The sequence below is a fragment of the Lepidothrix coronata genome, unplaced genomic scaffold (genome assembly GCF_001604755.1).
Source record: "Lepidothrix coronata isolate B3197 unplaced genomic scaffold, Lepidothrix_coronata-1.0 Scaffold14, whole genome shotgun sequence".
Taxonomy (NCBI): Eukaryota; Metazoa; Chordata; class Aves; order Passeriformes; family Pipridae; genus Lepidothrix; species Lepidothrix coronata.
In genome coordinates, this window is record NW_016690194.1 from 1,690,132 (window position 1) to 1,711,493 (window position 21,362).

The 21,362-nt window shown below is 36.9% G+C and overlaps 1 protein-coding gene across 6 annotated transcripts in view; it reads right to left on the minus strand.

The window, feature by feature from the left end:
• Window positions 1-7,564: 7,564 nt before the first annotated feature.
• The window catches only part of MLLT3 (MLLT3, super elongation complex subunit), a 128,712-nt gene continuing 114,914 nt past the window's right edge, over window positions 7,565-21,362 (minus strand). For 4 of the 6 annotated variants that reach the window (XM_017806304.1, XM_017806303.1, XM_017806299.1 and 1 more), the window contains 3 exons: window positions 19,396-19,467; window positions 17,506-17,577; window positions 7,565-11,068 (listed from right to left, as the gene is read on the minus strand). In XM_017806304.1, coding sequence (XP_017661793.1) covers window positions 10,937-11,068; window positions 17,506-17,577; window positions 19,396-19,467 — 276 coding nt within the window. In that variant the 3' untranslated portion in view covers window positions 7,565-10,936. Of the gene's footprint in view, window positions 11,069-13,707; window positions 13,770-17,505; window positions 17,578-19,395; window positions 19,468-21,362 lie in introns of those variants that run through there. The other 2 variants (XM_017806301.1, XM_017806302.1) reach the window with 2 other exon arrangements.

Consider the following 21,362-nt stretch of genomic DNA (forward strand, 5'->3'; position numbering starts at 1 on the left):
AGGGAAAGGGGAAAAAATCCACAAACCTTCCCATGACAGCTGTTTTCTACTATAGCACATGTTTGTAGCACCAAGTTTGTAGTAACTAGAAGATGAAATCACTGATCATGGACCCTGCACACTTCAAAATCCAGTCAGATCTCCTATATTGATGAGGACTTGCTATGAGACATGAAAACAGCTTATGGCCCACGTACAAAGAAAGGGGATTCTTTTGACCACATGTGAGATATGCCTTCTCAGATGGGTGACAAGAGAAGATATCAGGAAAGATAAACTGCTTTTCTCCATGATGTCTAACTATCCTCAGCTTTCAATCTCAGATGTGAAAATATTTACCTTGCAGACCTTCTCAATGAAGGCTTTATCAACTTCCAGCCCAAGGTCTGTGATGCTATGACACTGTATGGAATCAGACCTGGGCTGTAAAGCCAACAAACATTGAGCAAATGGAGATTCACTGAAAAAGAATAGTATTTGATTCTGTTTCAATAAATCGATCTATTTGTTTTCAAAAGCACAGTACGCAAATTTAATATGTTGGCATTTTTAACTTTCCCTGGTATGATAGTGCTTTTGCTTACAACAAATTCAATGCAATTGCTCCTTGGGCACCTCAATTTTTTTTGTTGTTAAGGGGTTTTTTTTGTGTATAAATAGATACGTATATTATTTAGATGGTGAATTTCTCTTTGAGGTTCTGACCCTTGTGGAGTGCTGTGCCTACTCACAGTGCTGTATAAGTGATAATTTAATCTTCAAAGTATTATAAAGTGATTTACACTGAGTGATAATGAGTGACTTAATAACTGTTTCAGTTGAGGCTGTAGGGTATATAGTAAACATCTTGCCTACAAAACCTATTTCAGCTACTGTAGCTTTCTGCAAATCTATAAAAACTCATATGTTTACTTACCTAAATTTGGAGACAAAACCAATTCGCCTGAGAGTTTCAGATGGTGTAAAGAGCCTACACTATTAACCGTTAATTTAACTACTAATATCCATTAAATTTTCAATAAAGATATACTTATATGCAATCAGCTTTTAACACTTTCAGCAATAATAAGAAAATACAACCCCAAATCTTCAAGTGTTCACTAACAAAGGATAGTGGTTGGGCTTGATGTCATAAGAAATGTTAATAAAAAAGCTGGACTCCCCAAACCTTTAGGAAAAAACCAGCAGCCAAAACAGGTACATTTTGGCAAAACAGCCCAAACTACTTTCAGAGTAGTTTTGCAATTCCTGAGTGCAGGCTGTACAGAAAGTATAGCTAATTGAATGAGTTTTCTGTATACTCCCCCTGTGATACAGAAAGAATAAATATTGACATACTGTGGCTGAATTTTTTACTCTTCTTTTTAATGGTTTATCACACCTCTCTGGGGACTGTTGTGAGGATTATATATCAAAAGTATAGAGATCTACTGCTGTTTCTTTGTTGCTTGAAGTTAGAGCTTGTGGTCCAATATTGGTGCAGACTCAGGCAACTTACATCCAATAGGAGACACATCGGTGGTGTTGTACAGGCCCCATACTGTGGTACACAGTTTGGGCAACTGATACCCACTACAACGACACATAAAATACTTATGTGTATGGAGCATAAAACAGGGTAAAAGCCCCAGTGACATGGGGACCCTTCTGAAAAATAATGTTAATGTCACTCATATACTGTGGAAAATTTTACCACATTGTATTGGCAAAAATTTTGAAATGGTTGTCATTCCTGTGCACTTCCAGAGATGGCAGAACAGTGAGGCATAAAAACCTATAGTGCTTTTCTTTCATCTTAGAAAAGAGAGTGCAAGCTCTGACTTTTAAATGTTTTTGATGCTTTTAAAGCCAATATTCAATACAAAGTATCTTAAACTGGTTAAAAAGAAACTGCTTCTGTACCATGTTTCAGCAATTGGGGTTGAAATACAAGGCAGAATGGTCTGAGTGCTATTTTTTTGTTTCTGTTACTTTGATAAGGAAAAGACAAAAAGAGAAAAAAAAAGACCACAGATAAACTGGAGGATTACTAATAGACATTAAGTAGGACACAATGAATCAGTAGCTCTGCTGAGAATTTAATAAAGGTGCTGTTGTTCTGACACATATCGGAGGAAAAGATTAATCAGAGGCAAGAGCATACTAAAATTTAGGGGCAGGGAAAGATATTTAAACCTCCTGAAAAATATCAAAGGCTCACTTTTGAACTTTTTCACCCTGCTTCTTTGGCATCTTCACCTCCCTTGGAACCAACCAAGATATCCCGATCTCATTAAATGACTGTTTAACTTGCTTTTCTTAGAAATGTATTCCATACAGCCATCATTCACCAAGTAAAGAAAACCTGTCATTTTTGTATATTGACTCAATTTCTTAGAGTACAGGTTGCTCTTGTGTGTCAGCTTTTGAACACCAGAAACAGTGTGTCAGTTTCACATTTAGAAACACCATTCTCGGATTTTGTAAATGTCCACAAAACTATGTCTGATATTCCTCACTAACAAATACTCTCTGAAGATTAGCCCCACAAAACCCCATTATATTGGTTCGCATTCCTCTTCCTCCTTCCCACTAGTAAATTAACATACTATCATCCACACCAGCCCTTTGATTTTTTTCTTCTAATGAAAGTAAATTCTAACACTAATGTTAATGCCCCATCCTCCCTCACCTCAAGTTGCATATATGTCAACACCCTGCATTCTTGACTGTCTCTAACCGTCTTCACCCCTAATGATTTCTTATGGTATTCCCATTGAAAGTAATTAGAAGCATCAGAGCTCATTCCCTCCTTCCTGTTAGTAGACACATAGTACCTTTCCTCTCAGCCTGTTTGCCTGCAGGCAGGACAGTTGTGGAGACAAGTATTCTCTGTTCTTTTCATAGCTCCTTGATGAGGGCATGTCATGTGCCTCCTTTCCCTCCAGGAGGAAAAGCCAGTGACTTCAAGAAGGCTTTATTAATCAGTTTTCAACTTTGGTGTCACAACTATTCACACCCTCAAACAAAGCATCTTCCACCTCTTTTTCTTGTATGTACCTGTACCCTTTACACTGCACCAACACTGCAAATGGGGATCTTACCTATTTATTCTGTTCTCTCTGATCAGCCTCATATTTGAGCAGCATGTATTAAATGTTTCACTGATTTTCTAATGGTCCCTTTTCTTGTCTTCTTTCAATTTAAAGAAAACTAGACATCTATAACTCCTTAATTTAGAACACATTTCAGTTGAGTTTTCAGTGCTTGAGGACAAGATGTTTTCCCCTGGTCAATTTTGAGATACAGTGGCAACTGAGTTCTTTCTAAGTGGTTTATATTCATTCTGGTTTCCACTGAAGTTTAGAGGTCAAATTTGGACAAGCTTTTACAGACATTCAGAACCATTCTGGACCATATTTATCTCCTCTTTCTGAAGACCAACTCTAAGACACATGGAATTGGAATTGAAGCTGAATCAGGGGAAATTCAGATTGAACATTAGGAAATGGTTCTTCACCAACAGGATGGTTGGGCACTGGAACAGGCTCCTAAGGGAAATGGTCACAGCACAAAGCCTATCAGAGCTCAAGGAGCATCTGGACAATGCCCTTCATCATGTGGTTTAGCGTTAGGTGGTCCTGCAAGGAGCAAGGTGTTGCATTTGATGATCCTTATGAGTCTCTTTCAAGTCAAGATATTCTGTGATCCCTGACAATGTACTTTCATAGGAGGAACAAATGTCAAAGTGGAAAAAAAGGAGAAAACATATCCATACTGTATTATATACTTTACATACCTAGATTAAGCATAGAACAGACAGTTAAATTAGAAGCTGAAGTTGCAGTTAAAGGAAAAAGAAAACCATGCCCTGCAGGTACCAAAGGAAAAATGGGGTCTGACTCAGTTTGGTACTAATGTAACTAAAAGTATATAGTTTGAATAGCCCAAACAGGACATTAAAATGAAGGTCACTGATTTTAGGGACAGAGAATCAGGGACAATTTTCTGTCATGTAGCATTCTCATGACAGCATTCTGTCATGTAGCATTAAAACCAAATGTCATTCAGACATTTCAGCTACACACAGTTGTGAACAACCACAAGGAGAAATTCAGAATATATTGTGGAGATAGTTAACATAAATGACCACTAATGACATTTTGGACACAAAAACTCATTCACCAGATCACCTGGAGCCAAACAGATACTTCTGTTGGGTTTTAAGATTCCTACTTATCATATCATCAGCCTGGATTACTTCAAGTCTTTCTATAGCTTTACTCCAGTTTTACATTTCACCTTTTATGGTAAAAGAAGTCACTAAGGCAAAGATTCTTGCTGTTAGGAGAACCTCCTAACATAGGAAAAATATTGTCCAGAGCTTTTATTTGCAACCTCTTCTAAGTCCTCAAGGGAAAGTTCAAAGAAGACCACAGTTCTCTCTAACCCTTTATGTTACACTAAATTCATTGCTAAAAAAACTTTGCATTTGATAATCAGTTTAAGTTTATATATCGTGTTTTTTCCTTGTTATTTCATTTAAAAGGATTTTCATAGCCTAGTTTTCTGGCACTTGTCTTGAGTCAGAGTGGGGGGGAAAAAAACCCACTGAAACTCAGTAAGTAATTTCTGTTTATTTTTTTCCGATAAAGAATGCATCCTCAGCTCTCTTCCAGACACTTTGTGCTGCTCTGACAATAGGAAGAGTCAGAATATCCTTGTAACTAGTTACTTGGCATCCCCATTCAAGAGAAGAAATTGCCCAGACTGGATGATGGATGCTTTTCCTACTCTAAACTGCACAGCAGTCACAGGTCAGACTACATGATCAAGATTTATGGTCTGATAACTGTCCCACTCCTAATTATCCAGATGACCGTGGATAAGGCTGTGGGATGGCCAGTGTCTTCTTCACCTTGGCCTTTGCTGATATGGTCTCCCAAGCCTCTGCGTCTAGGGACAGAGTTCAAGGAAGAAAGGAGGAAATGGGAGATGAGGATTTCTAATATCTCTTGAGAAATCCTGTCCCCCATGGGTGCACAGGACCTGAAAGGAAAATCCAAAGGTACTAAGCAAGCTGCATGATACCTCAGGACAGCTACTGCCTAACATCTTGTACAGGTGATGACTACAGAAAGGCAAATGTGGTACCCATTCCCTAGAAACAGAAAAGAAGGGTGATCTGGTGAACTACAAGCCAGTTATCCTCTTCTCAGTCCCTGGGAAATTCATGTAGTGAATTAATCCTCTTGGAAATTTCTTTCAGGCACATGAAGTTGGTGGTTGTGGCAAGTAGCAGACATCATGTGTTTATCAAGAGTAAAACAGAGAGCAGTGGATGTCATTTACTTCAATTTTAGTAACAGTTTCAACAGATTCTGCCATGGTATTTTCATATTCAGACATCAGGTCTGGGTGGGGAGATAGCTACATGAGTAAAAAAATTGTTGGGTGGTCAGGTTTAAAGGCTGGTGATTAAAGGTTTCTGTTGTATCTGAAAACCAGGTAGGGGTGGCACTTTCCACTTTCCACTTGTCTTCTTATGTCCTTCCCAAATAAAGTAACAACCACATCACAATAACTCCACCCCAAACCTAACTACGTGCCTACCAAGCATGAAACTTACAGTGGGGGAATAACAGCGTTGCAAAAAAAGAATTAAAATATTTAGCCGAATAGGCAAAGTGTAAAAATTTAGCTGCTCATGAAAGCTGAAAGAAAACTGCTTCATCTTGGATAGCCTGCATGATGCTGGCTGAGCCTATCGTGAATGTTTCCTCTGCACCACTCAAAAACTAAGCCCTCCTGTGGCATTTTGCACCATTTTCTAGACCACCCACTCAGACAAGGATACACAAACCACATGTGCTAGGAATGTCTGCCCTGCACTGAAAGCAGTATCAGCATTACAACCATATTATTCCTTGCAGCCAGGCTTTTAATAGAACTTACTTATATTTTCAATACCTTTGATTCTCTCATGGTTTCTATGTAGTCACTTTACTGGCTATTAGATGTTTAAGGATTTAAAAGGGAAACATACTCAGCATTATCAGAGTAGAAATACTTTTAGCAAATACTTCCTTTTCTTTTTTCCCTCCCCTAAAGAGATAGGTTTTATTTCTAGGTCTTACTTAAAACATGTAACTGACATCTTCACAAACCCACTATTTCCTCAATAGGACTCAGACCTTGCATTCTGTCTCCCTGTGAGTAATGATAAAAGGTAATAATTTATTTCTTACTGTGAAGGGTAAAGTTTACTAACAGAAAACTCAGCTTTACAGCATCAGTTCTCTGAAGGAACATACAAAATGCATAACCCATTTGATGGAAGATTCAGGAAACAGTTATTTCCAGTCAGAATTATACTGAATGATGATAAAAATACATCCCCTGCTGCATTCACAGGCCTACATTTGACTTTGCTCAAACTTCCAGACTGGAAAAATTAAAAGTAAATGAAAAATGCAAGATTATCACTGTGCAGTACAATCAATCTGGCTGAGATAAAACATAGAATGTAAGTCAGATGCAACACAAACAAAATGTGAAACAGACATTAGCAACTCAAACAATAAAACAGCTTAGAGTTTTGTATGATGCTGCAATCTCAATCTCCCTCTCTCTCTAGTCAGCAACAACTGCACCAGATTTTACAGTAGCGAACAAAAGCAGCTGTATTACAACATCTTTTCTTCACACTTTTTTTCTGTCATTCTTCCCCCATAGGCTTTGTTCTCACTGTGGTAATTCTTCTATTTCCTGTCTAGTCAGTGGTACTTCTTGCTGCTCAGTCATATGCAAGGCCCTTACATGATTGTGTTTTGATGTTAGTTTATCTGCCCAGACACAGAGCCAGCCTTGTAAATGCCATTGGTTTAGCAGCATTAATGTCCTGATTAACTCCCAAGCATGCACAAATGCACTGCAGATATATGTTTTAGTCCTTGTCATCTGTTGGTAACCCTTTTATGCCCAGAAGTAAAGCTTCTTCCAGTAGTGTACAGAGTAGCTTCCTGGTGTACACTACATTCCACTGTACACTGTTTAACAATTAAGAAAACCATTGAGGCCCACAGAAACACAGCCTCACACTTGTTAAATTTTGGAGCATGTCTTGTACTGCTTATTTTTGCAGTTTCTGCTAGCTCCTACTGTGGCTGAAAATCTGATAAAATTTTCATCTTAATGCTCAATTTCTGCAAATCATGGACTAATGAGCAAACATGAAACAGATTCCATAGACTGAAACAAGAGTTTGCTAAAAGATAGTTTGTCATTAAACTACAAGTGGTAAAAGATGGGATATGGTGTGTACGAACAAAGATGGTATGAGGTGAATCCTACCATCAGAACAATGTCTGGAGCAGGATAATGCATACAACAACTGAATGGGGCAATTTTCACTTCAAACAATTCTACAGTTTTCCCATCAATTTTGCAAACTAAGTAAAGAGTCTTGTAATCAACAAATCATTCAAAAGGCCCAAAACACTGGTATAGCTTCTAAGAAAGGAAGATGTTACCAAGTAAGGACTAAGGACTCAAAGCAGATTGTGAAAGTACTTTATTTCACTGTGAGAATGGGAAAGAAAAACAATGGGCCAGGCAAAACCCAAGAACTTGTGATTTCCTTCCCAGAGACTAAAAGAAACTTCAATAGAAATATACTGGGCTCTCCAAATGCATTGTACTCTGTGTACTTTGTTTCTGAATTGAAAGCATAGATTTTTCCTAAAAAGACCAAACCAATGAAGAGAGAGAAATGATCAACTGCTTCCTACGTCCAAAGGCTAAAGGCTGAGCACGGGTTTACTTTTACCTTGGAAGACTCTCTTCACTTCAGTGAATACCTCTTCCTCCTTTCTTGCTCTTTCTCTTTAGCATGGACTAAGATGGCCTTCAAATCTAAACAATATTAAAATTTTTGTAAAGCCTCTCAGCAGATTCAGATTTCTAAAAAATACCAAAAATTAAACCTTGCCTACCAATTGGACATTCACTTTCTGACGTGTAAAGTTACTTGTGAGATGAAAACTGTCTTTGCTACTGGATACAACTACTGCTCTAGTAACAGTGACTCACTTATGCTGAAAATTACTTTAGATATTGGAAGTTACTGCTAACCTCTACCTGGTCACTGCAATGAGTTAATCTAAATTCTCTCATATAACTGTTTTAAATAGCTTGATGTTAAGTAAAACTCTAAAATGTTTGCCAAAACACTTTAACCCATCCCAAAGATCAGTGCTCTTAGACATTAAAGTCTGGAAGGTATCTTCTATTTTTTTCTTTAAGAGAAATATGAATGTCAGAAATTATGTGAACATGGATTTATTTTGTTTCTGCATACACAATTAGATGAAAACAGTAAACTTTTAAATTTAGATCATAACTTTGTAGTTCTGTTTCATCAGAATTTTGTGAAAAAGTCAGTACACAGATAGACACCTGCAGTCTATTTTATTCTCTCCCAATGAATTAGAAAACTTAAGAGTTTAAGTACAATCCACAGTTTGCATGAAATTCAGCACTGATTTGATACTGTAATTGCTGTCTTCTCCCTTTTATGCCTATTCTCCCAGTTTCTCTTTTCTTCCACCCCTGTTCGCAGTGTATAATAAAGCTTATCTATTTAAAGGATAAAATGATTCATTTCACCATTTCTAAAAAAACAGTGCAATAGTCGTACTAGAAGTATCCCCTTCTGAAACTCAATGAGTCTTTACCACAAGACTTAGTTAGAAAAGTCAAAATGGACAAATTTCTATATACATCTGGTATAACTAAAAGACAGGAAAGTTGAACACACATTGGTTGACCAAAGATTTTTAAGGTTGCTTTTAGATTTCCAAACATTTTCATATAAAACAATCAATAAAAATTGAAGTTTATCCCCTTCACATGCACCCCTATTCCCTTCCCCATTATCATCGGCCTTCTGTCAATAGTAATGTTAACATTATTCTCCCATTCCTTCACCCCTCCCCAATTGCACATTAAGACACGGACTTAAAAGAACAACATAACGTTTCAAGTATGCTTCATGCCAATCATCAATAAGAGTCATAACATTACTGAAAAAGTACACTTATTCTCTGGAAGCCTAAGAAGGACTTCCTGCGGAGTGTGATCAAACAACATCTTAAATAAGAAAAAAGCCCCCCAGCCAATACATATCATGCCCTTTCAAAAAGAGTAAAATGTAAAATTTTCTTTGGACTTAAAGAAACAGTATTAAGATTTACTATCTGAATAAGAAATAACCCCAATAGTTTTTCAGTGCTGCACAAACTGTGCACATGAAACAGTAAGTCATAAAGCTACTACTGTTCAGCTCTACACATAGAGACTACACGTGGCATATAAGCATACACGACATACTGGCCTGTCTAGTAACAAGATACATTTTTTAGGCTGGTAAACTTGAATAAACCTTTGCATCCAGAAGTATTTTTTAATTCTTTCCTCTTTTCTTTTAGGAATTTGCATTTCTAATAGAATAGTGATGATTCCATCAAGAAACCATCAGCAATATGAGAGCATGAAGCATTGATGTGAAACTGAGTACACATCCTCTCATTTGATCACGCATGAACAAAGATCCTGATTTTAAGAAATAATAGATGCTATGAAAGAATACTCATTTTTATAGACAAGAAGATCTTCTGGAAACACAAGCAAGTTATTGAACAGATACCAAAATCTAGTAAGTGTAAAAAGCACATATGCGCGCGCGTGTGTGTATATATATACACATATATATATACAGGTGCAGTATATATGTATATATAAACACACACATACAGACAATATCATAGATGTATTTATTCCAGCATGTAACTGTATAACAACATACTTATTTTAAAATAAAAGTTTTTAATTTAGCAGTTTTAGAAACCAAACAAAACCAGAAAAAAATCCCCAAAACAAACTAAGCAGACCATATAATATATGGGCAAACAAAAATGTTACACAAAGAGTTTTATGGTAGAAGTGAGTCACACACTGGCAGCAGAAGAGTGTTGAAATTCATAGTAATAAATACCTCCAAATTAAGAATTTTCTACAACCTCTTCTTTAAGGACAGGACCAGTATATTCTTTTATGACGATCCTGCAGAACACCTTCACTCTAATATATATCTAATTTTGTAACATTACAACAGATACAAGAATGTAGACTGCAAAAGTTGCCAGATTCATGACAGTATACATAACATTTTTTGTTAAAAATCCTATTGGTTTATTCACTGAGGCTAGACGGCAAGTCATATGATACTATTTGGTGCATTTTTTTACCATGGTCAAGATTAATAAGTGGACAGAATGAAGGAGCTGTGGTCCAACTTGCTCTGGTCCAACTCACTGTGGCAGACAGGAAACGAAATATACAACCACTGTTTGGTCACTAAGTTTGTATCTTGTTTCCTGGAACTGCAGAGGTGGAATCAAGACCTTTAGTGTTTTAATTGATAGTGAAAGATAGCCAAAAGTGGCATTTTAACATGAATAAGGTTACTAGGCTTGCGAAAGTACTGCATCAAAAGAGCACACATAGGATCCCACTACTTGCAACATCTGGTAGTGTCACTCAATGACTCATGGACTTTAGGATACATGTATGCAGTAATAAATAGATCAGTTATGTAATAAGGCAGTGTTTATGATATCATACACATTCATTAAGAACAAGTATTTTTGTTTGTTTTTCTGTGTTTGTTTTTCAAGGCTATCCAGGCAAACTCTTCCAGAGCATTTTCTTCTTGAGAAAGACTGGTCCTCTAAGTCTGGTCACTTTTCCTCTCCCTTATCAAGAGATGATGACTGTCTTTAAGGAAAAATAAAAGATGCAGAGGATTGCTTAATTTTTTTTCCCCTCTGTTTTGGTTGCATCTTTCTACATATGTCATTTAAAGAGCAGTATTTTGATGCAGCCAGATGCTGAATCCTCAGGAGGTTCCAGACATTTCCAGGTAACTCTGTAGTTTACGGACTGTGGTTTTGTCCAGTGAACAAAGATCAAAGTCAAAGGTTGTATTTGTGATGTGAAAATGTCCAGTTTCTTCTATAAGATTCACTATCTGAAACAAAAGAAAAGATGCAGTTGAAAATTCCAGTTTTACATGCCTACTGAACATATTAACATGCCACCAAGTATCATGAAAGGCCTCAAATGAGCCCAATTGCCCCAATACTTGCACATTAAACCACTAACCCTTCCTTTCTAACACGCACTATTGTCCAAACTACAGTATCTCAATTGGTCGGGTTTTTTTTTAAATCATCATCGACCATAATGTCAAACGTTTACTGTGTGCATAGCTGCTAAGCAGGTTACATTAGGAAATAATTGGCATGAGCCTTTCTGCAAGCAAGGGAAAGAAATAAATTCTTCCAGAGTCTACTCCATATCAAACAAAAAATACATTTAAGAGCTCTCACATGAACTGTTAGTTCATGTACTAGCAGTTATTTCTTGAGTAACAGACTTAAATGTAATTTTTTAGCTAGATCAATCCTGAAAAGACTCCTAGCAATGGCATAACTTCGCTTCTTCTTGTGACTATTTAATCTATAATCATAAGTTTCATTAGAACAGGAAACAGAAGAGCTGTTTGGAGTTCTTGAGAAGAATAGGGACTAAAACATCTCTCCTATAAGCAAAGGCTCACAGAGCTGCGACTCTTCAGTCTGGAGAAGAGAAGGCTCAGAGCAGATTTTGTCAGTGTGTACAAATACCTAAAGGGAGTGTGTGAAGAATACAGAGCCAGGTTCTTTCCAGTGGTACACAGTGACAGGACCTGGGCCAGTGGACACCAGCTGAAGCTCAGGAGGTTCCTTCTGAACAGGTGACACCTTTTTCCTGTGAGGGTGACCAAGCACTGGTACAGGTTGCCCAGGGCAGTTGTGGGGTCTCCATCCTTGGAGATTTTCCAAAGTCATATGACATAGTCCTGGGTAGCTGGCTCTACATGTCCCTGTGACCTCCAGAGATCCCTTCTAACCTCAACCATTCTATGATTCTGTGAAATCAACAGTACATATCTAACTTGTGTCTTTCTCTAGTAACATTTTTAGTCTCTGAATTGTAGTCTACATTTTTCAAGAATCATCATACTCATACTGAATTGCTGTAAAAAGTAACTCCAGATATGTTAAGCTCTAGGATGTCCACCTACCTAGGAAAAAAACATTAAGCATCTGGAAAAGCCAAAGCATTATTTGTCAGAGAGGACTATCACAGTGCCAACACACTACAGGTATGAATGAGCCCAAGAGAGCAAATAAAAAGGCAGTCCATCCTGAAGTGGGCCTCTGGGTAGTGTCATGGACTAACACAACACTGCTGCTCTTCTCAGTCTTTCCAACCATCCGTTGTGCAGTGTTCAGGTTAGACTCAATGTCCTGTTTGAAACCTTCAACTTGAAACCCATCTAGTTCTTGGGCTTCCACATATACCTCCACTGAAACACTACTACATTCCTTAATTGTTTTGAGCTTTGTTACTCTGACAGTAATTCCTTTTCCACAGCTGGAGGAGATACAGATGTATGCACGTTATGTCTTACAGAGTATACCTTAAAATGACAAATCTGGTAGGGTTACACTAACTTGACAAAGAACACTGAATTAAAACTAAATATTCTGTAATTTTCCACTCTGCATTTCATTATATAAATAGGTATTTTTTCTTCTCAGAATACAAAAGTAAAGACTATGTTGATGATAAATAAAATAACTTCATGTGTATTGTCAGGCATGGAATGACATGGCCCAGGATAGATTAAACAGAACGGAAATAAGATAAACTAATAAAAGGAAAATGCCTATTACAGTAAAAATCTCCCTTTTCAACCACCTCCTATTTTTCCAAGTTGGAAAAATAAAAATAAAATCTGTTTAATTTGGTTTGCAGCTGTCCAAAATTCTGCGTTTATTAACAGTCCATTTAAATATGTGCCTCTTGTTTGCAATTTTTTTCCATATGGGAATTTTTAATCTAAAATGACCAACTTTATTTGTCCACTTGTTGATTCCCAGATTCTTGTAACACTTTTCCACCTCCTATTGTTCTGCAATTGATGTCAGAGAAAAAAAAAATCAAATGAGACAGAATTGACTGTTAGCGGAAGAAAACTTTGATACGTATTGTCATTCTCATTTCTGGCACTCTCTTGAGCCTCATCTAAGAGGGAAGCTAAGGTAAGGAGTCAATCCAACCTCCTTTTGTAAAGTTTGGAATCTAATCTCAGGCTTGGTCTCTGAATATCAACTGTGTGACAAATAAATGGCTGCACAAGAAGTCTACAGAAACTGAGGCCAGGAAGATGTAGCTATTTTGAATAATTCTGTCTAACACTTCCTTGTGTTACTGTGGAAGAATACCACCCCTCACAGCCCCCACTGCAATATACCTGATTTTAGAAATACAGATTACACAAAAGTGCTAGCACATGTATTTTTAAGCTGCACTGCATATTTTAAGAAATGGATAAGGACTTCTACTGATCAAGTTCTGCTTTGGGCTTTTAAGCTCTCGGTCAAGGGAAATATAAACATTTTAAACATATCCCTCATTCCAGCCCTCAAGAAATACAGTCACTATGTCTGGGCACCTGGTAAATTAGACCGAAATGAACTCAAAAGGTTTTAATGGATATACCAACATGTATCAGGATAAACCCAAACGGCTCAACGAAAAACACTTGCCTGTGTGCCAGTCAATGAGGAATTCATGACTTACAGTATCAGCATATGCATCCTTGTGCTATTGAGAAATACCTCAAAAAGAATAAAAGGTTGAGACTAGTTGCTAGGAAGTCTGACAGTTTTAACATTAAAAACACAGCATTAAAATGTTTTATTTGGAGAGCTCAGACTGCAAAGAACAAAAATATCTCATTTGTTACTGCTGTAGTAAGCTTTGCTTTTCTGCTGTAAATTACATCTCTGTTTACCTAATGTCTCTCCAGCTCAGTTTCATCATTATCCATCATAGTATAACTATTTATCAGCCTTTAAACAAGCAAATGAGTGTGTTTGTATAAGGAAGCCAAAGTGCAACTAATGACATAGTCATTTTTCAATTTATGGAGGGGTTTAGGCCATGTGATAGTTTCCAGACCTCCAAGCTGCCCCTGGCAGAAAATTCTCAGAAGATAGTTGCCATCTGAAGTTAAGCACCTTGTGGACATAAGCAATGTAATTTTCAGCCATGCTGTGTACTCTCAATTTCTTCCTTATGTCTGTGCTGCTTAGTGCACAGGGTTCCAGATTTTTCACAAGCTGAAGATAGGACTTCTGATGCTCTAAAATAAGAGGCGAAGTCTTACCAAAAATGTTGTTGCATTTCACAGGGTCACATTAACATTATCTGCACTGAAGTTGCAGTTAGGAACACAGCTTTAGTCAGTCAAATTTGAATATATTACACATGTAGCATTAATATTTGATGGCAGACTCAATTATCCTATTAACTGAAAATCACAAAGTTAAAAAAAAACCTAACTACTATAAATTCCAATGTCTCTTTACAGTGAAAGAGGTGGGAGAGATCTTTATTTTTAAAATGTAACTTCAGACCAGTTTCTGTCTTGCCATGGTCCAATAGTCATATAGAAATTGCTCAGGTAATTTTCACAGGATTAATTTCTTGGTCAAATGTTCTTTTTCAGGTCTTCTCCCTCTCAGGCAATTCTTATATATCTGTAAGTAGTATTTTATATCAGAATTATTTTGCTATAATTCTAGGCACTTGCAGCACAGTATCACATCTCTCCTTGCCTTCTCCCTTTCTCAGCTTCCTTTAACAAAGTGTCTCAAAGAAAAATGCCTCTCTTGGAAGAAAGCCACATTCTCAAACAGATCCATTTTTCTCATTTCCAATTTGGCTGCATTCCTGTGTGTTATCACGCCTATGGACTTAACAACTGAGATTGCAAAAAACAACAACAAAAAAAAAAGCCCTTTTCATGTCCCACAGCATAAGTTTCAAAAGCCTGTGCTTTTTACGTTATCAATGCCTTCATTGTTCTTTTGCAAGTCCTTTCTCTAAAAATTCCTTCAAAGTCTGTGGGTAGCAGACTTTGACATGTGCAAGAGACTATTACCTGCCCTAACATAAACTAGAGAGATGACAACCACCATTCAGTAACACACAACTCCACCACCACCACCTTTAACATTCTTGCAGCTGTCTACAATTTTCTGTTGCATATCTTTGCACTCGATCCCTCTTCTTATGCAGTAACCACCATCCCTTTCTGCAGTTTTGCCCCTTGGTCTCCTGATCTTTGTACTTTCTACAGTCTCTCCTTGACCTTTATACTTCCTGTAGTCTCTATATACTTGTATTTCTCAATCTAGAAGTTTCACATTCATTCCTAAAAACTTTTTCAGCTCTGTACCTTTTTAATTTCTGTGCACCCTGGAAGTATTTTACATTAACTACATAGCTGCAAAGCAGTAAGGACATTTAAGATGGGATGACAGTTAATTTGCAATGCAAAGAAGAACCGATTTTCTGCAAGTTATCCATTCAGTATTGTGAAGATATTTCTGTAAACTGATAAAATCATAGGAATTATTGAATTAAGGGATTAAAGGTTTTAAAACTAAGCTGTATTTTGTTTTATAGCAGCATAGACCATTTGCTAGTGCGGACTGGCTAACAGATAACTGGTAACTTGGCTCTTCCACTCATTTCTGTAGGTCTCTGTAGCCATTATCAGCTGTTGCTACAGAACTGAACTACTGTTGCAACCTGCAGTCTGGTCATAAATCCAGCTTCACTGGGGCTGTACTGACAGCCTGCATATGCTCTAAACCAAGGGAAACAATCTGCAAGAACAACTTCCCCCCAGAAACAAGGCAACACCAATTCTACATGAAACTTTCTCAGTCTGAGTAATAATATATAAGTAATCATAGATTACAGTATTAAAATTACTCACTTTTAATGCATTAAAATGCCTCACTCTTAATGCAAGTTTTGAGGCAGAGTTGGTGAAAGAATCCTTTTTCCGGTTTGATAAATACTCTCAATAAGAAAAAAAAAGGTCTATTTTAAAATGCCCAAGAATATACTGCTCTTTTTAATTTTCATCTTTTCCTTTAGCTGCTCCAGGCTTATCCTGTCCGAATTTTAAAAGCTCCAAGGATGGAGCACAGCCTCTCCAGGACTCTCTATTCCACTTTTAGACTTACCTAATGTGGGGAAAAAAAAGGTTTCTTGATTGTCTTTATATTTGATTTGCATAAAAGATTTTGCAGTTGATTTTCTTTTTCAAAGTTTCACATGAAGCTGACAAAGCAGCCCCAGTGAAAGCTTGGTTTATGGTTGGGCTGCACAGGCTGGGACAGTTGTTCAGTTCTGTACCGACAGCTGGTAACAGTGTAATATTAGCTACAAAGGCCTGCCAGAAGCAACGCCATTTTTAAGAATTATGAATAACGTGAAGTGGATCGAGTGTTGCAATTGCTACCTTTTAGCCTCATGCACAATAATTTCCCAATGTAGATAAACATTTGACTCTGCCACCGTTCTGAATGCATGCTTTGGTTCCCTTGGAAACTTGGGAGTCAACAGTAGATTAAATATGAAGGATAACCAATATGCATCACTGTGTGTTGTAACACAAAATATGACAAAGTTATTGGAATTCATCTTTAATTAAGAATATCCTTAACCAAGGTCTTCCTTTTCACTGACCTCTCAACAGTTTTCACATCTTTACTCACAATATTGAGCCTGAACTAATAAACAGATTAGTGGTGGGACTTGCAAAATACTGTTACCACACTCTGCTGAGAAATTTGACATGTGATTGCAATCATTTAGAAGTGGTAAAAATTTCCCTCTTTACAACATCTCCACAACTGGCACATAATTGTGCTAAACATAATAAAACCATCTGTGCTACAATTACATCTGCTTTGTTGACAGTGCTTATTCTTCACAATCTGTAATCCAATAGTACCTGACAATGGCACCCAAAACCAAGAATAGTTCTTACTATTGGATAACCTTTCAATACATTTTGAGCCTTTTAGGTTTCTACATTTTCATATTTTACTTGTTCCATGACTTCAGAAGATTCACTGAATATATTATGTCTTTCCTTAAAGTGGATTAGACTTTGAATTCCATGTTTTCTGCCTGCCATATTAAAAACCACTTTAACACTTTCTGACAAAAGTCTGGTCATTTTCAGGAAAAAAGCAACAAGATTTTTACCAAGTCACAGCTGTATCCATTCTCCCATCCTGTTTTAATAATTATTAACATGGTATGCTAAGAAACATAACAATGAATTGGTGAAAAATTTAGCTCAGACAGGCATTTTTTTAAAATTTGGGTTTTAGTGTGAATTTAAAGTATGCGTAAGCTTTTATGGATTCTACAGGCTTGAAGGCTATTAAACCTGATAATAGAGTTTTAGATGAAGGCAAAAAAAAATAAATGTGACTTTATCATTTCAATGAGCATGCTGTGATATCGCATGAGAGTGCTCCTCACCTGCTGCAGTACATGTCTCTCTCTCAATGTCATTAATCTTCTGTGGAGCTCTACCAGTTCATCGAGATATGCCTAGAAACAAATCCCCCCCATAAACAACTTGTTAATTAAGTCACAGCTATGTATTTCACAAACTTCAGATGTCTTCAAAACCAATACAAATGGAGATGTTATTTTCAATCTTAGAATGTCAGAATACCCTGAGTTGGATAGGACCCACAAGGATCATTGAGTCCAACTCCTGGCCCTGCACAGAACCATCCCCAAAAGTCACACCATGTGCCTGAGAGTATCATCCAAATGCCTCTTGAACTCTGGCAGGCTTGGTGCTGTGACCACTTCCCTGGGGAGCCTGTTCCAGTGCCCAACAACCCTCTGGGTGAAGTACCTTTTCCTAACATCCAATCTAAATTTCTCCTGAAACAGCCTCAGGTCACATTCCCTTGGATCCTGTCACTGGTCACCAGAGAAGAGATCAGTGCCTGCCCCTCTGCTTCCCCTCGTAAGGAAGCTGTGGATTGAGATGGGGTCTCCCCTCAGCCTGTTCTCCAGGCTGAATAAGTCAAGTGACCTCAGCCACTCCTCATTTGGCTTCCCCTCAAAACCCTTCACCATCTTCACTGCCCTCCTCTGGATGCTTTCTAATAGCTTTAGATCCTTCTTGTATTGTGGCACCCAAAACTGCAAAAAGGACCTGAAATAAGACCAAGCTCTTCTTTGAGCTGTATTTTCTTATTTAGAAGTCTGGCTTTCTCTAGCTTAATGCAATCCAAGTACAAGTTCTTGTAGTTTTTTGATAAAAAACCTGACAAAAATCAGATGGTCATTTACTGTAGAAAATAATATATATATATCTCTACTGCGCCAAAAGGCATCAAAAGACTGCGGATGCCAAAACAGTATCTTTGAAATATCTCCCACCTTGTGATGTAAGAACAAAACCCAAATCACAATGAAATCCCTCGTTCTCTCTAAAGCTATGTAATTATTTCTTTTGTGTCAACAGGAAGATATAAGGGGAGAGGGATTAAGCAAGATTAATTAAATGGTAAATTCCACTGCTTCCTTAATGGAATGTCAAACACATCCCACCCCTCCACCCAATTATCAACTTTCTCCTTCAGCCTGAGCCATCAAAAAACTTTTTTTTTTGCTTTTAAGGAGAAAGAGGTATGGCATCCAACTTAAAAATTCTAAAAGCATATGGATCAGAGTACTAAAAATCTAGCTGCAGATACTGCAACTTTCATCTCTTGCGTTGTGTTATCGCAAAGTCTCCACTAATACCAGTAAAATACGAACCTTCAGAGGAACTTGTCCACAGTGGGCAATTTGTGTTATGTTCACTCACATAAAGACTTAGAGCTCTTGCCCACAGCCAGCTGACATGTTTTTAAACAAAACTGTCTTGCTCAGTGTTAAATTAACAGTTGCTTCATATCATTCTAGTTAACATGCTAAAACTGTTTTTGCCACTTCCTAATGCATAGCCTTCAGAAAGGATTCTGGAAAATACATAGTTGGTTTTTTGTTTTTCATAGTTGATTGATATATTGGCTAGGAATATGTCTGTGAATTCTCATCTACAAAAATTATCACTTCTTCTGTGAAACACAGTACAAACTCATCGGGGAGAGTAGATAAAATAAATAATAGATAGTAGATTCCCAACTGGTGACATTTGCCAAACCACATGTACTGAAAAGAAGGAAAAAAATTCAAAATATGACAGAAGAAGAAAGAATTGCAGAAAAAAAATGGAGGGAAAGATCTGCACCTAAAAGAACACAAAGTCAAGATGTACTTACAAAGATTCTCTAACAAAGATTGGTGTCTAGTAAATGCATTAGTATGATATTCTGAAGCAGTTTATTGTTATCTCTTATTTACCTTATCACAATCCCCATTCTTTATTTGTTTGTCAGGTTTGTTTTGCTTTATTGGACTTTTCACTTCTAAAATCTGGAAAAGAATGAAAATCCTGTAAAAATTAAATGCATTATTGGATACAATTACAAATGGAAAATTCTGCTATTGGTTAATAATACAAACTCAAAACTGAGTTCTTCATTCTTTAATCCATATAACCTACTCATATTTTTCAGAATAAAAAGTAGCTTACAGTAGAAAATGATGAGCTGTTGGAACAAAGTGGCAGTGATATTGTTAATGCTTAAAAGAATTAATTTCATTAAGCCTTCCTTAATGAAATTAAGGAAGGCTTCCATTAATTTCACTTAAAGCCTTCCTAACACTTTTTTTTTTTATCCTTTTCATACTGGTAGGATAAGAATATTTTGCAGATACAAAATGATGCTGAGGATCTTCCCAGTGCTTTTGAAATATCACACGAGCAGTGTATTTTTCCTGTTTTTTTCTCCAATGCTATCTCTTTTCTTTGACAATAGAGTTTGAAACAATCTTTGAAATGATCACATGAGTTGTAACTGAAAAAGAAAGTGATTGAGAGCAATTTCTTTTGCACTTACATAGTACCCTTCCTTCAATGCCATTCAAACCCACTTACTATCACACATACAAATCTAGAATGCTTCATTTGCTAGTGAACCACAGTCAAGAAGAGTATATCAATAAGCAGCAAGACACCATGCTTAATATGAAACTGTTAGGACTAAAGGCAGGAATATTTTGGGGGAAAAGAACTGTTGATTGTTCTTCCATTTTTTTCCACGCAGAACACATTTTTTGAAGTTAAAAATAAAAAACCACCATGTCATTCCTCACCTGGAATATAACTAGTTCTTCTGAAGAACATCACAGAAAACTAAATAATCACAGATGATGGGAGATTATGTTTCACATTTCATTGTGAGACTAACATCACTAGCGTGGTTAACTCGAAACCCACACTAAACAGTCATAACACAGAATAAAACGCAGAATTAAAACAAGGAAATAAGCCTGTAAAAAACAAGTCTTCTACAAGCCTCATTGACAATTTTCCCAAGTCTCTCTCTCATTTCTACTTCCCTTGGTAAAAATGACTAAATTACATATATGCTTCCCGGGTGACCAGCATCATAAGAATTACAGCAGGCAGGCAGCTATTTCCCCATAGAGAGAGTGTGACTGCAGATCTGAGTTAATCTTATATAAAGAGTTATTTAGCCAAGAGTGATCAGAAATCAAAACATACATTTTTAAAGAAAAATCCCAGTTCTTCTATTCAAGACCCCCCCGGGGTTACTGCTGTTTAGGCCAGTGAAAGAAAAGTCTTGTTTTTAAAAAAAAACCCAGACCTCTAGTCATGAATCCAGTAACTTTTAGATGCTTTTATTGTTTTTAGAGGAAGAAAATTCTTGGTTTCAAATAGAACCCTAGCAAGAACACAGTATATTTGAAAAAGTTGCTTCCTTACTGTGCTCTAGATGTGTAGTTTGAAATCTAACATCTTAAGCACTCTTGTTTAGATGAGATACAGCACTAATCACATCTGAGGAAGCTTATACAAATACTAATTCTATTTTAGCTCTTTGGTTCTATGAATGAACTTAGTCAACAAAAACCTAATTTCATCAGTAAAAACCATCAACCTGGTAAGTAGCATTACACTTTCAAGCAGAGGGTTAAAATGTGGCTAAAATGGTCCATACAATTTGAATTCTCACAATGACTCCCTAAATTTCTGATTTTCATCTTATTTACAAAATTCAGCCTAAGTATAGAAATGGAAGAAGGTATGTAACATTCAGTTTTGGCTGGCACACAGCTGTTATTCAGTGTGTCTAAATGCACAGGTAGACCTTCTGTTATATCACCAAAAGGCAAAGGAACACGAAAGATATAACTGAGTGAGTGGACTGCCAATATTGAGACTTATAATTACTTAACAATTA